General features: G+C 38.5%; 1 protein-coding gene across 1 annotated transcript in view; it reads left to right on the top strand.

Annotated features, from left to right (window-relative positions):
• The window catches only part of FRRS1 (ferric chelate reductase 1), a 69,432-nt gene that overhangs the window by 3,950 nt on the left and 51,442 nt on the right, over window positions 1-14,040 (top strand). The window contains exons 2-5 of the mRNA XM_007936093.1: window positions 1,924-2,060; window positions 3,225-3,319; window positions 6,022-6,169; window positions 8,597-8,779. Coding sequence (XP_007934284.1) covers window positions 1,924-2,060; window positions 3,225-3,319; window positions 6,022-6,169; window positions 8,597-8,779 — 563 coding nt within the window. The remainder of the gene's footprint in view (window positions 1-1,923; window positions 2,061-3,224; window positions 3,320-6,021; window positions 6,170-8,596; window positions 8,780-14,040) is intronic.

The following is a 14,040-nucleotide window of genomic DNA, read 5'->3' as shown; positions in this document are numbered from 1 at the left end:
TCAAATCCACCAGCCACTCCTTGGAAGGAAGGTTGGGCAATCTACTTCTGTAGTGATACAGCCTTGGAAACCCAAGGAGGGGTCACTATGAGTTGGGTCCGACTCAATGGCACGTAACAACAACAAAGAATAAACTAATAAAATTTATATGTACTGATTATAATTTAAGGAGCCCTAGTGGCACAGTGGTTAAAGTGCTTGATGCTAACTGAAAAAATGACAGTTCAAATTCACCAGCCACTCATGGGAGAAATATGTGGCCGTCTGCTCCATAAAGATTAACAGCTTTGAAACAGTATGGGGCAGTTTTACTCTGTTCTACAGGGTCACTGGAATTGACTCGATGGTAGAAGGCTTTATAGTTTGCTACATTTAAAAATGATTGTAGCAGTATATCAACAGAGAACTGATGGAAATTCAAGTCAGATTCAGAATGAGGTATATCACTGCTGATGTCAGATGGATCTTGGCTGAAAGCAAAGAATAGCAGAAGGATGTTTACCTTCTGTCTTATTGACTTTGCAAAGGCTTTCAACTATGTGAATCATAACAAATTATGGATAACATTGTAAAAATGGAAATTCCGGAACACTTAATTGTGCTCATGAGGAACCTGTACATAGAGCTAGAGGCAGTCATTCAAACAGAAAAAAGTGAAAGTGAAGAAGATTTGGAGCACTTACTAATGAAGATCAAAAGACTTTAACCTATAGTATGGATTACCCCTCAACATAAAGAATACAAAAATTATCACCAGTGGACCAATAAGAAATGTAATGATAAATGGAGAAAAGATTGAGGTTGTTAAAGATTTCATATTACTTGGATCCATGATCAACACCCATGAAAGCAGCAGTCAAGAAATCAAATGATGTATTGCATTGGGCATATCTGCTGCAAAAGATCTCTTTGAAGTGTTAAGAGCAAAGGTGTCACTTTGAAGACTAAGGTACATCTGACCCAAGCCATGATATTTTCAATAACCTTGTATACATATGAGAGCTGAACAATAAATAAGGAAGACTGAAGAAGAGTTGATGCATTCAAGTTGTGGTACTGGTGAAGAATGTTGGATGTGCCTTGGACTGCTAGAAGAACAAACAAATCCGTCTTGGAGGAAGTACAGCTAGAGTGCTCCTTAGAAGTGAGAATGGCCAGACTTCATCTCGTACTTTGGTCATGTTGTCTGAAGGGACCAGTCCCTGGAGAAGGATATCATATTTGGTAAAGTAGGCGGTCAACAAAAAAGAGGAAGACCTTCAATGAGATTGATTGACACAGTGACTATACTGATGGACTCAGGTATAGCAAGGATTATGTGGAGGGCACAGGACCAGGCAGTGTTTTATTCTGATGTATGTAAGGTTGCTGTGAATCAAAACTGACTTGACAACACCTAACAACAACAACAACGTTTCAAAGAATTAGATTTATTTAAAATTTACTTGATAGTAAGATCCTATTCAATTTCAATAGAAAGAATGCTAGGGATGCAGAATGAGTGAATAACAATGAAAAATATCCCCATAGAAAATACAAGTCAAAGACAAATGAGTTATTTTAATTAGGGTCTATTTTGTAGGAGCCTTATAACTTTAAATTTAAGAATATTCTATCTAAGTTCATGGTGATTTGGATAGATTTGATCTCAAATTACAATGGTGTTAAAAGTTGTTGTTGTGTTGTTAGGTGCCGTTGAGTCGTTTCCGACTCATAGAGACCCCATGCACAGCAGAACGAAACACTGCCCGATCCCGCACCAGCTCCACGATCCCTGCTATACTTGAGCCCATCATCGCAAATGATGTTAAAACTATAACTTCTTAATTTGACATGGTTGTCACTTACTGAATATGCCTTTAAACAGCTTCCTTTTTGGGATGTTGCTAAACCTTTTACTCCATCTTTTTGTCTGCTTCTCAGTGACTGTGTCAGGACCACCATTTAAAGGCTTTCTTTTGGAAGCTCGTGATGCTGAGGATTTGAGTGGTGCTCTTATTGGCTCCTTCACATTGATTGACAGTGAATTGTCACAGATTCTTACCTGTGAAGACGTGCAGGTTTGCCTTTAGTTCGAAATTGATTTCTGTTCATTTTGTTGGGCCTTTTCACTACAGGTGATTGCTGTAACAGTGTCATTACTTATGTATAGTAGATATTGGAATAGATTCACAATGATCCAACTTCCCCTAAGTTTACTAGTCTTGAAATGTTTTTATATATTAGCATCTTAAAGTTTGGGCAGTAATTTGAAGAGTTTATAGCTTTGTTGTTTTATATCATGTTAACTCTTTTTATATTGATATTTGAAGTTGCTAATATTGATAATTTGTAAATATCAGCCAATGAAAACCCTATGAATCATAATGGTCTGATCTTCAACTGATCACGGAGGTGGCTGGGAAATGTTTTGTTCCATATGCATGGGGTCACCATAAGTCAGGGGCTAACTTGATGTTAGCTAACGATAACAACAATAACAAATACTGATGATAGAGTTCTAGAGTCTAGAATAGACGTCTGACTTGTAATTCACCCATTCATTCATTAAAAAACATTTATTAATCCAGGAACTGTCCTGATCTGGTGCTATGGATCTGGTGATGAATAAGACTTACTCTTATTCTTCGAGGAACCCATAGCCTGAGAGGACAGATACATAAGTAGAACAGAGTGATAGTTTAGGTTAAAAGGATACAGGAGAGTGGGGATCATAGGAAGTCATGCCACACCCAGGCTGGAGTGAATTGTGAGAGAGCTTCTTGGAGAAGTTGATCTCCAAGGTAAGCCTTAAAGAATGAGTGGAAGTTTGCCAGGTGAAGGGAGTGGGAGAAAATACTGTTCAACGGAAAGAGGACTACTACAGTATAATGCAACATATTTGGAGGCAAGAAATTTCACTTCATTTGCATCAGTTCATGGAAGGAATACAAATTTGTAGTAGAAATGAAATAATGAGCAGCCTCTGTATAGTATCAGTACTCTCAATGCTCATTATTTTCATTAGTTCTTAATTTCTGCTGACTCTAATTTTTTGACAAAGCTTGCTGCTAATCTGTTGTAAACATGTATTTATTGAATACCCAAGCCCTTGTTCTAAATAAAATAATTTGCACTAGAATGCTAAGGTCATACAATGATAAAATAGTTTTCAAAATGATAGCAGTTCCAGCCACGTTGAAATTGTGTGACTGAATGGCAATTCTTTTTCACTTTTTTTTTAGGGGTCAGCTGTGAGTCACAGAAATCCATCCAAAAAAACTGATATAGAAGTCTACTGGAATGCGCCAAGTAGTGCCCCAAATCACATACAGTTTCTGTGAGTAGAGGGGTTTACAACTCTGGCTAGTTAATTGAAACAATAATAGTCTGTATCCTTTTCTTACCTTTGGATATTCACACAGATAAAAGAGATTTGATGTAGTAATAGCCCACTTTAATGTGCAGAATCACAATGAGTTGGGGGCCAACTCAACAGTAGCCAGTAACAACAACAACTGCTCTAAGTGGTTGCTTGCTTGTTTGTTTTCCATCAGTATATACTCAGCACTTAGCAGAAGACCTGAGCAGATATTTGTTACATGAATGCATGAAGTATTGCAATGATATCACACTAATAAGAACCATTAATTAATAATATAGACTAATACTTTTTTTTTTAAAGATTTGTTTCTGTATTAGTATAAGAATATGAATAAACTGAAATTTGGATAAAATATTTGCAGTGTTATAACTTGCAGATTAGAATGTTAGAAAAGTAAGACCTGTCATGTTCCTCAAAATTTTGAAACTCAGTGTATTTAAAATAGTTGTTGTTGCGAGTGCTGTCCAGTTGGTTCCAACTCATAGCAACCCCATGTGCAACAGAACAAAACACTGCCCAGTCCTGCAACATCCTCATAGTCATTGCCATGTTTGAGTTGCAGCCAATGTGTCAATCCATCTCATTGAGGATCATCTTTTTTTTTTTTTTGCTGACCCCTTATTTTACCAAATATCATATCCTTCTCTAGGGACTGGTCCCTCCTGATAACATGACCAAACTATGAGAGATGGAGTCTCACATATTTCTAAGGAATATTCTGGCCACATTTTTTCCAAGACAAATTTATTTGTTCCTCTGGCAGTCCTTGCTATATTCAATATTTTTCACCAACACCATAGTTCAAATACATCAATTCTTTGGTCTTCCTTATTCATTGTCTGGTTCTCACATGCATATGAAGCTATTAAAAATACCATGGCTTGGGTCAGGCACACCTCAGTCTTAAAAGTGACATCTTTGCTCTTTAACACTTTAAAGAGATCTTTTGCAGCAGATTTGCCCAATGCAATACATTGTTTGATTTCTTGACTGCTACTTCATGGACTTTGATTGTGGATCCAAGTAAAATGAAATCTTTGACAACTTTAATCTTTTCTCTGTTTATCATACTGTTGCTTATTGGTCCAGTTGTGAGGATTTTGTTTTCTTTATGTTGAGGTATAATCCATACTGAAATGAAGGCTACAGTCTTTGATTAAAATAGTAATTCCTCCTTAATCCTACCTACAAGGAGAAATGGGGTATCATAAAGCCAAATAATTATTCTGCCTGACTTTGTGCATGGGTCCCCGGCAGACAGTAACACAGCTGTGCATCTGTATGTTACATGGAATGTGAAAAGGAGATGTGACTGTTGTTATTATTGTTGCTATGTGCCATCGAGTCAGACCTGACTCATGGCGACCCCTCCTTGGGTTGCCGAGGCAGTATCACTACAGAAGTAGATTGCCCAACCTTCCTTCTGAGGAGTGGCTGGTGGATGTGACTGTAGTAGCTTCTATATAGGTTCTTGATGTAGCTACATGCCAGACAAGCCATTTGGCATAATTTGAATTGTTTACTGTGAAATTAGTAGTACTATGAGCTCTGGTAGCATAGTGGCTAAAGCACTTGACTGCTGACCAGAAGGCTGGTGGTTCAAACCCATCAGCCACTCCTCGGAAGGAAGGTTGGGCAATCCTACTTCCGTAGTGATACTGCCTCGGAAACCCAAGGAGGGGTCGCTATGAGTCGGGGCCGACTCGACGGCACATAACAACAACAACAACAACATGTTCTTTATATGTCAAGAAATAGAAATCTGTGCAAGTTTGCTCCTAGGTCTGGTGTTCATGGCGTGAATATGCCCAAGGAACAGAATAGTAACAGAAGAAAGTGATAGGATCAGAACAAGTGGAGGGTGGAGAGAGGAGAGAATAGAAAAAGAGAGAAATGCTCAATAAATGTTCATCTAGTAATGAGGGAAAAAGAGTAATTAGAGATTTGCCTCAGACCACAATCAGTAGTACACCCTCTCCTCACTTATCGGTATAGATAGATTCCAAAAGCTAGGTCATTATGTGAAAATTGATTTTATGTGAAAATGGAGGATAACTGTATCATTACAGAACTGCCAAATTACATCATTACATAGTTGCAAACCATAGAGACTCATGATCCTGTCAAGCTGACATATATCCTTAACCATCACAGCCAGCATTACTCTTACCTTGCATCTCAACATTTGTTACTGCCAGATATACACTGTTAATGTGTAAAATAGTTGGGTAGTAGATTTTTCATTATTGTTGTGTATGTGAAATGTCTGATAACAAGATAGTCAGCCAATAAGTGACTATTATTACTATTAATAAAACAAAAAAACCAAACCCATTGGTATCAAGCTGATGCCGACTCATAGCAACCCTATAGAACACAGTAGAACTGCCCATAGGGTTTCTAAAAGTATAATTTTTTACACAAGCAGACTGCACATCTTTCTCTCACAAAGCAGGTGGTTGGTTCAAACCACTGACCTTATGGTTAGAAGCTGAACTCTTAACCACTGTGCCACCAGGGCTCCTCTGTAGTATTATTACATACCAATAAGTTGCATGTCTCTAGTTTATTCCAATTTTTTTTCTTTATAAGTTTTTATTTGACTATGATAGGTCAAAATCAGAGTTCTATCTAATTTCATTGATACCGTATTTCAGAGTCACAGTTGTTGAGAAGTATAAAATCTACTGGGTGAAGATTCCTGGTCCTGTAATTTCACAACCAAATGTACTTCCCTTTACAACACATGAAGCTACACCAGCACCTTTGTCAACGTTGCCCCCAGTCTCCCATTTAACCAAATCAGTAAGTAACCTTTTCATGGTTTCATCAAATGCAATCTGAGATAAAAGCTTCCTTGGAAATTGTGGTTGTATGCTTGTGGGAAGTGCTCAGAGAAACAGCCCTACTGGCTTGTGGTAGCAAGTTTTTGGATTCTCTATAGGAAAACTAGAAATCTTCATTGTAATATTATGACTTTAAGGTTAGAATAAAGGAAATGCAAGATCTGACATGTTCAGGTTGTGGTTATGATATTCACATGGCGTCTATCCTGGCAGTGGATATATTTTCACTTGAAAATAAGTCTGATGTAACAAAGTTTTTTTATTTTTTATTTTTTAAAAAAACAAACCAAATATTCAGCATGATGAGGGAAGTTAAGCTGAATTTAGACAAGATTTGGAGAAGAATCTTGAGATGGTTAGATGTTATTTCATTAAGACCAGTGAGTACTGGAGAATTCTATGTACCAAACCATAGAAAATCTCTTGCAAGCTGATCAACTAGAATTCCATTTAGGCCTTCAATTCAAAATAATTAATATGGAATAAATATATCTTTGAAAGAATAATGCATAGTAGAAACATTAGGAACAAAGGTTTTATTGAAGATAATTCTAGAAAATTTGCCTTCTTATTTTAAAAGTGGATATAGTGAAAAATATCTTGAAGCAAATTATTACAGTATAAAGAAAGAACTTGGACCTGAATCCTGACTTGTCTACTTTCTTTGTGTCTTTGGACAAGCTACTTAAATTTTGAACATCTCAGTTTTTTCACTAATAAAATGAGAAATTATAACATGTAGCTCTTATGTATTACTGTGAGAATGAAACAAAATAATGAATATAAGCTTTCTAATAATGTGCCTTGCACTTAATAGATACTGAGTAAATATTAGTTTCTTTTTTCTTCCCTTCTGTTTCTTTTCCTTTTCTACTCCTCTGTTCACATAGAGAAAAGATTAAGTAAGACACTTATGTCCCTGTTTAATGTCTTCATTTCCCTTCTCCTATATTTTGTTAAGGAGCTCTGGTAGCGTAGTGCCTAAGGCACTTGACTGCTAACCAGAAGGCTGGTGGTTCAAACCCACCAGCCGCTCCTCGGAAGGAAGTTTGGGCAATCTACTACTGTAGTGATATTGCCTTGGAAACCCAAGGAGGGGTCACTATAAGTCAAGGCCAACTCAACGGCACATAACAACAACAACATCATTTTCTTATTGATGCCTTTCTACTTGATTACATTACTATGAATGTTGCATTTTTGACCACACAATTAGATTATTATTATTATTATTATTTTAACTAATTCTCACCTTAGTATTAATGCTTATTTATTTGAAAAGATGCTTTAGAGGAATAAACATTCAAATTGGATCTGAGTTTCCTAGTAGTAATCTGTTGATACTAATTTTGTTTTTCCATATATTCACATGAAAGACATTAGCTCTTACTAGAGTTTGTATGATGTCTCAGCTGCTAGTTTATAATTCCTAATTATAGGATAGTACATTCACAGTTATAGGATCATAGCATTTTTAAAGGCAGAAGAGACCTCAGGGTCTATTTTGTTCCATTCTCCTGTTGTATAGTTGAAAGTAAAGGAACCCTGAGAGAGTAAGTCCTTTGACAAATGTGACAGAGTAAAGGAGACAGCAGAGCTCAAAACCAAGTTTCCTAATTCCTCTTGGCTTGTTCTTCCCACCCAACTATGATTTTCTCTTTAAATTCCCATTAAATCTAATTAAATAAAGATGAATGTTTAGTTCTCTTCTGAAATGTACTGTCACAGTCCATTCTAACTAGGTCACTGCTCAGTTGCTTTAATTGACTCTTCCTGTTTGCCATACCCAGAAGCTCTGAATTAAATCATTATAGATCATTACTTATTACTATAAGTTTTTATTATTTAAAATTAGTATATTTTGGGGTATCCATTTTTTCTTATATTATTTTAGTATCAAATTTGAATTGAATTTTAGAAGCAAGAGTTCAGAATCTAAATAGTATATAAAAATTTGCTAAGGATTTGCTCGCTTATTTGGTATTTAATATTCCATCTTTGAAAACCACAGGGTACCCTTTTATGCAAGAATGTCAGTGGGTATTGTCCCTAACAAGGTTTTAAAAATTTACCAGAAACTTTGTTTCAAAACATAATTATTGTGAAATACTTTATGTATTAAAGGAGACATTAATACTCTTGTATAATTGCAGTCAAACTAGTGTTGTGCTTTCCAAATTTTAATTAAAATTAATTAAGGTTAAAAGTTCACAGCCCAAGTATTGCTCTGATCATTTCTAATTTGGGTTGCCTATTCTTCCTTCATTTGAATCCTTATTTTGAAAAAGTAGTCTTGTTAAAACCCATACTTTAAGGTAGGAGCTCGTCTGTCATTGGCAGTGAACTGCTTGCTATAATTAAGTTTTTCCCCCCATCATTTTTCTAGTTCAGTGCTTCAGACTGTGGGAACAAGAAGTTCTGTATCACAAGTCCTTTGAACTGTGACCCAGAGAAAGAACGTGCCTGCATCTTCTTGTCCTTCACCAGAGATGACCAGTCGGTGATGGTGGAAATGAGTGGTCCCAGTAAAGGCTATTTATCCTTCGCATTTTCTCATGACCAATGGATGGTTTGTATCTTTTACTACATAGGTGGTAGCAAAAGGAGACTCATTGAAGTGAGTTCTAATTAATGGTAGATTGGCTGTTTGTTCTAAAGGTAAATGATCATAATTAAATGTGGTATGAGAAGGGTGGGAAGGAGAAACATAGAACAGATTCTAAGTTAAATGATTTTGAGTCTTTTTGATTTTAACAGTTGAGCAGTTATACACACTTAAGAACAGACTCTCCCAAGGAAAGTTAGGAAATTAAATTTTGTTTCCAGTAGATTTTCCTATCATCTATCTTCTAGTTCTCTCTCTCTCTCTGTGTATATATGTGTATGTATATATATACATGTGTATATGTATATATATATAACACCATGTGTTACAGAGTAGAATTGCTCCTGGGTTTTGATGGTACTCTTTATGGAAGCAGATCACCAGGCCTTTCTTCCATGGCACCATAGAGTGCCTTTAACTACCAACCGTTAGATTAGCAGTTGAGTGCCAACTATTTGTACCCCCCCAGGGACCTACATAGATACACACACACACACACACACACACACCTATTCCTCACTTATTGGCTATCTCATCCAATATTTTGCATTTATGATAATAGTAAAAAAAATCCAACTATTTTATGCATCAACCTGGATTTTCTCCCTGTGTCCAGCTCCTGGCTGCAGAGCCACCCATCTGTCTGGCTTGTAGCTGAAGCAGCCAGCCTTCTAGAATGCCTCTTGACAGTCCCATCCTCACCGCCAGAGCCACGATTGCACCTCTTTGTGTGAAAGAGGCAACTGAGGTGGAGTGGCCTCTTGGAAAGGGCCTGTGAGTGGCTGTAGGAGCCTAGGAGGGGACGGGGGTGTTGCTACTGCTGCCCCTTCTGCTCAAGTACCCTGGAGGGGCCAAGTCCTGAAGTGGGAAGGGTACTGGGGGTAATTTGAGGCCTGGGGGCTACAGCAGAAGCAGACCACCCCCTCCTCTTCCTCCTCCTCCTCGGCTGGGGCTGCTGAACTACTCTTCTGAGCAGCTGTTAATCTCCAGGCTCTTGGCCTTGGATTCCAAACCCTCCAAGACCAAACAAACACATTGCTTGTTTCTGTGGGGTCCTCCCTGGCATGTGGGTGACAGCAGGCAGCTGGGGCTGTGCGGGGTTGGCTGTGGGGAGCATGGATAGAGGCAGCAGCCTCCAATGACTGTCTTAACCCCTGGCCCCACTGTTTGCCCATTACCCAAGCCCCAAAGCTGCCGTGTCTCAGTCTAGCTGCTGGACCTTAGGGCTGCTTGAGCACCATCCCCAAGCAGGGCCTTGGGGCCCAGAGCACAGTGATGCTGGGGGCACAGCAGTTCTGAAGGTATGGGCTTTGGGGCACCTCTGCATTCTCCTCCACCTCACATAATGCTGAATTTTGCATAATGACCTGCTCTTTGGAACCTAACCATGTTGATAAATCAGGAGTATATATACATATAGGAGCTCTGGTGGCATAGTGCCTAAGGCATTTATTTGACTGCTAACCAGAAGGCTGGAGGTTCAAACGCACCAGCACTCCTCAGAAGGAAGACTGGGCAATCTACTTCAGTAGAGATACTGCCTCGGGAACCCAAGGAGGAGTCACTGTGAGTCGGGTACGACTCGACGGCACATAACAACAATAACAACAAATATATGTGTGTGTGTGTGTGTATGTATATATATATATATATATATATATATATATATATATATGTGTATCTTTGTGATAAAGCAGGAAATGAAATTAAAAAATAGCCATACATGAAATCCCATGTTCGTAGTGCTTTTCAAACCAATTTTGCTTACCCAAGTGGCTAGCAACAAACGCTTATGTACCCACTGCTGTGGAGTCGGATCTGACTCATAGTGACTTCTCCTTGGGTTTCCGAGGTGGTATTACTACGGAACTAGATTGTCCAACCTTCCTTCCGAGGAGTGGCTGGTGAGTTTGAACCCCCAGCTTTCTGGTTAGCAGTCAGATGCCTTAGGTAGGTGTCCTTATTTTGGTAATCATCTATACATTTCTCAAACAGAATTAACCCTTGTGTGTCCAGACAGAAATATATTGCTTGCTTGAAGCTCCTTTGTCAGAGCTACAGAAGACATCTGATTCTAGCTCTCCCTGGTATTGCCTGAATGGATTAAATGATTCAGTAGGTGGCAGCCTTGTGCTGTGGTGTGGAAGAGCAGAATGCTGTATCAACACTGATTTTCCAGGGCTACAGTGCAGTGAATTTCTTAATATGTCTCTTCTAGCTGTGGTCTTTATAACTCCCCCCAGATGACTGGGTGGAACTATGCAAATGTGAGGTGCTTGTGGCCAACCAGGGGGATCAGATAGCTTGCAAATGATGTAAACAAAATACATGAGGCCCTTGTCAGGGTGGGACTATACAAATACTGTGCAACTGGTGTATAGAACTCTAACATGAGGTCAGTTTTGCATCAGTAGACTTAAAATGAGCCACCTCAGGGGTGGAAAGGGGGAATCTCACTACCATCAAGAAAGAAGAGCCAGCAGTAGAGTATATCCTTTGGACCCGAGATCCCTGTGCTGAACCTCTTCAATCCAGGAGACAGCTGTAACACTTTATTGAGACAGCAAGAGATGGTGGCAGAGAAGCAGAGGCAGCAGAGACAATAGAACCAAGAGACTGGCATGAGGCAGAGTGGTGGGCTTCCCTGTCCACAGGATGAGAAAGCTGAGTGCCTTCGGGTAAGAGTGAAGTGCCTCTCTGGACACTTATCAGCAGAGCAGGGCTGAGGGGCCACAGCGTCGAGAGGCTGAAGCCAGAGAGAAGCATGCCTATGTATGGCACAGCTGAGAAGAAGCTGTCCTAATTGAAGAATTGTATCCTGAGTTTTTCTAATCTTGAATTATAACCTGTTACTTCCCTAATAAACCCCATAATCGTGAGTATTGTCTGTGAGTTCTGTGTGACCTTTGCAATGAATTATCGAACAAAGCAGAGAAATAGAGAGGCTGTTGGGAGGGAGGATTGGTGTCAGAATTGGTAAAGAGGTTGGAGGGTAGCATTGTGTCTGTCTGACCTCTGTTTGATAGGAATCAGCCTTGGGCTATTGACCTTGATCCTTCCTTCCTCTTGTGAAATTAGAGCAGGTCAGATGCCACCGCCACACCGTTTTTGCAAGGGTGAAGGAAGAAGAGTATTATGGCAAGGACACGTTTAAGTCTTGTTCAGTCCAGGTTGGCAGTGGGTGGCATGGATGACCACAGATGGACAAAACCCCTTATTTCCATATTAAAAAAGGGCAAGCAGTCATTTCTTGTGAGTTTTCTTCCTATCAGAATTTAAACCTAACACCATTTCTTTGTTGTTAATTGCTGCTGCTGTTGTTATGTGCTGTGGAGTCAGACCCAACTCAGCGACCCCTTCTTGGGTTTCTGAGGCAGTATCACTATGGAAGTAGATTGCCCCATCTTCCTTCCAAGAGTCAGTTGCAACTCATGGCAACCTCATGTGCACAGTAAAACTGCTCCATTGAATTTCAGTGGCTGTGACCTTTCAGAAATAGATCACCAGGCCTGTCTTCCAAGGGGCCTCTGAGTGAGTCTGAACCTCCAACCTTGCAGCTAATAGTTGAGTACTTACTGTTTGTACAACTCAGGAACCCCACTGGATTTCAAAAAAAGAAAAGGGAACTTTCTGAGGTAGTGATGATAGAGGAACTATTGCTTTCTCTAAGAGGGCACTCTGATCATACGAGTTCTGGCATCCTGGTTTCTAGTATTGCAGGAAGTCAGGTGTAACTTTTTTCAAAGGGGTGATATTTCAGTTTGTCTGTGATTTACATATTTTATCATTGCTACAGAATACACTTGCTATCCTATTTTATTAAACAAAGGGTATACCTTAAATCTGTAAGATAGAAGATATGTTTTTTGTTTCTTAGGATAACATAATTATGGATCGTTCCCCTCAAAAATTCATTTGATGAGAAATTTTACACTTGCTCAAATGATGCTAACAGTTGCTCAAAGCATTTTCCCCACCTCTCTTTTGCAATTGCTTTCAGATGTATAGTCTATTCATTTGGGTGTTCTCAATGCTAGCAGAAATTAATCAAGTTTGATATATAAAGCAGATGATCAGGCTCTGTAATGTTTTTGGTTAAAAATACAATATGACTAAAAAGCAGTAAGGAAAGTGGTGCTAGTGCTTGTGTGTGAATGTGATAAAATTGGCTATGAAGGAAATTTGGAAGGTGAGTCCAATGAAGTTTTAACAATGGTATCCTTATTGGAATACATGTAGTTATAGTTCATCTTTGAGGTACAGCAGTCATGTAGCTAAATGATCTAGTCACTTAAAAAAAACTTACTTTTTTTAAAGATAGCTTTTATCACTTGATAGCCAAACTTGCAGTAGTGTCCTAATAAATTTCCTTTTACTGGTCAAATAAACTCTATAAGCAAAAGGTAAGGACACTGGTTGAGTGTGTTGGTACATTGAGTGTGGTGATGAGGAGTCCACAGATAGATCAGCTATTTCTGTCCTAAGTTGTAGGCATGTTGTTGTTGTGTGCCATTGAGTCATCTCCAACTCATAGCGACCCCTCCTTGGGTTTCTGAGGCAGTATCACTACAGAAGTAGATTGCATAATCTTCCTTCTGAGGAGTGGCTGGTGGGTGTGAACCAGCAACCTTCTGGTTAGCAGTGCCTTAGGCACTGTGCCACCAGAGCTCCCAGTTGTAGGCATAGAAGGCACAAAAGCGTTTGTCTTTAATTCAAGAATATATTTATCTTACTTAAAAACTCTATCTGTTTCTAGTATAGTACTCATCAAAAATGTTTATAAAAGAGACGTAATTATGCAGGTGCAGTTGATTTACAGAGCAATCCTATTTAATGATTAAAATCATCTGTACACCTGTTTGCTTAAATTGAGGGTAATGAATCATCCTCAAAAAATGTATTTTTTTAAAGTGGTTGTTTCTATTTTTGGTTGTTCTTTTTAAATTTTTAGGGTATTTTTATGACCTGCTGTTTCTTGATTTAAATACTAAAGCTCTGTAATGTTATGAATACTGATCAGATAAACCTAAGTTATGCCTTTCATCAATTTGGTTTGTAAATTAATGATAGCAACATTTTTTGGTGTTAGACTTCATCATAAAATTGATTGAAAAGTGTAATTGTCCATATTTTTGATAATGATGACTTGTCAATATCTGAATTTTAAATGAGTTTCAAATTCCCAATCTGAGATATTAAATGATATGAAGTATATCAAGTATGTT

Source organism: Orycteropus afer, unplaced genomic scaffold, assembly GCF_000298275.1.
Source record: "Orycteropus afer afer isolate SDZICR_OR568_19922 unplaced genomic scaffold, OryAfe1.0 scaffold00033, whole genome shotgun sequence".
In the NCBI taxonomy this organism is placed as follows: Eukaryota; Metazoa; Chordata; class Mammalia; order Tubulidentata; family Orycteropodidae; genus Orycteropus; species Orycteropus afer.
Note: the sequence above shows the minus strand (reverse complement) of the source record. Positions and strands in the feature narration are given on the sequence as shown.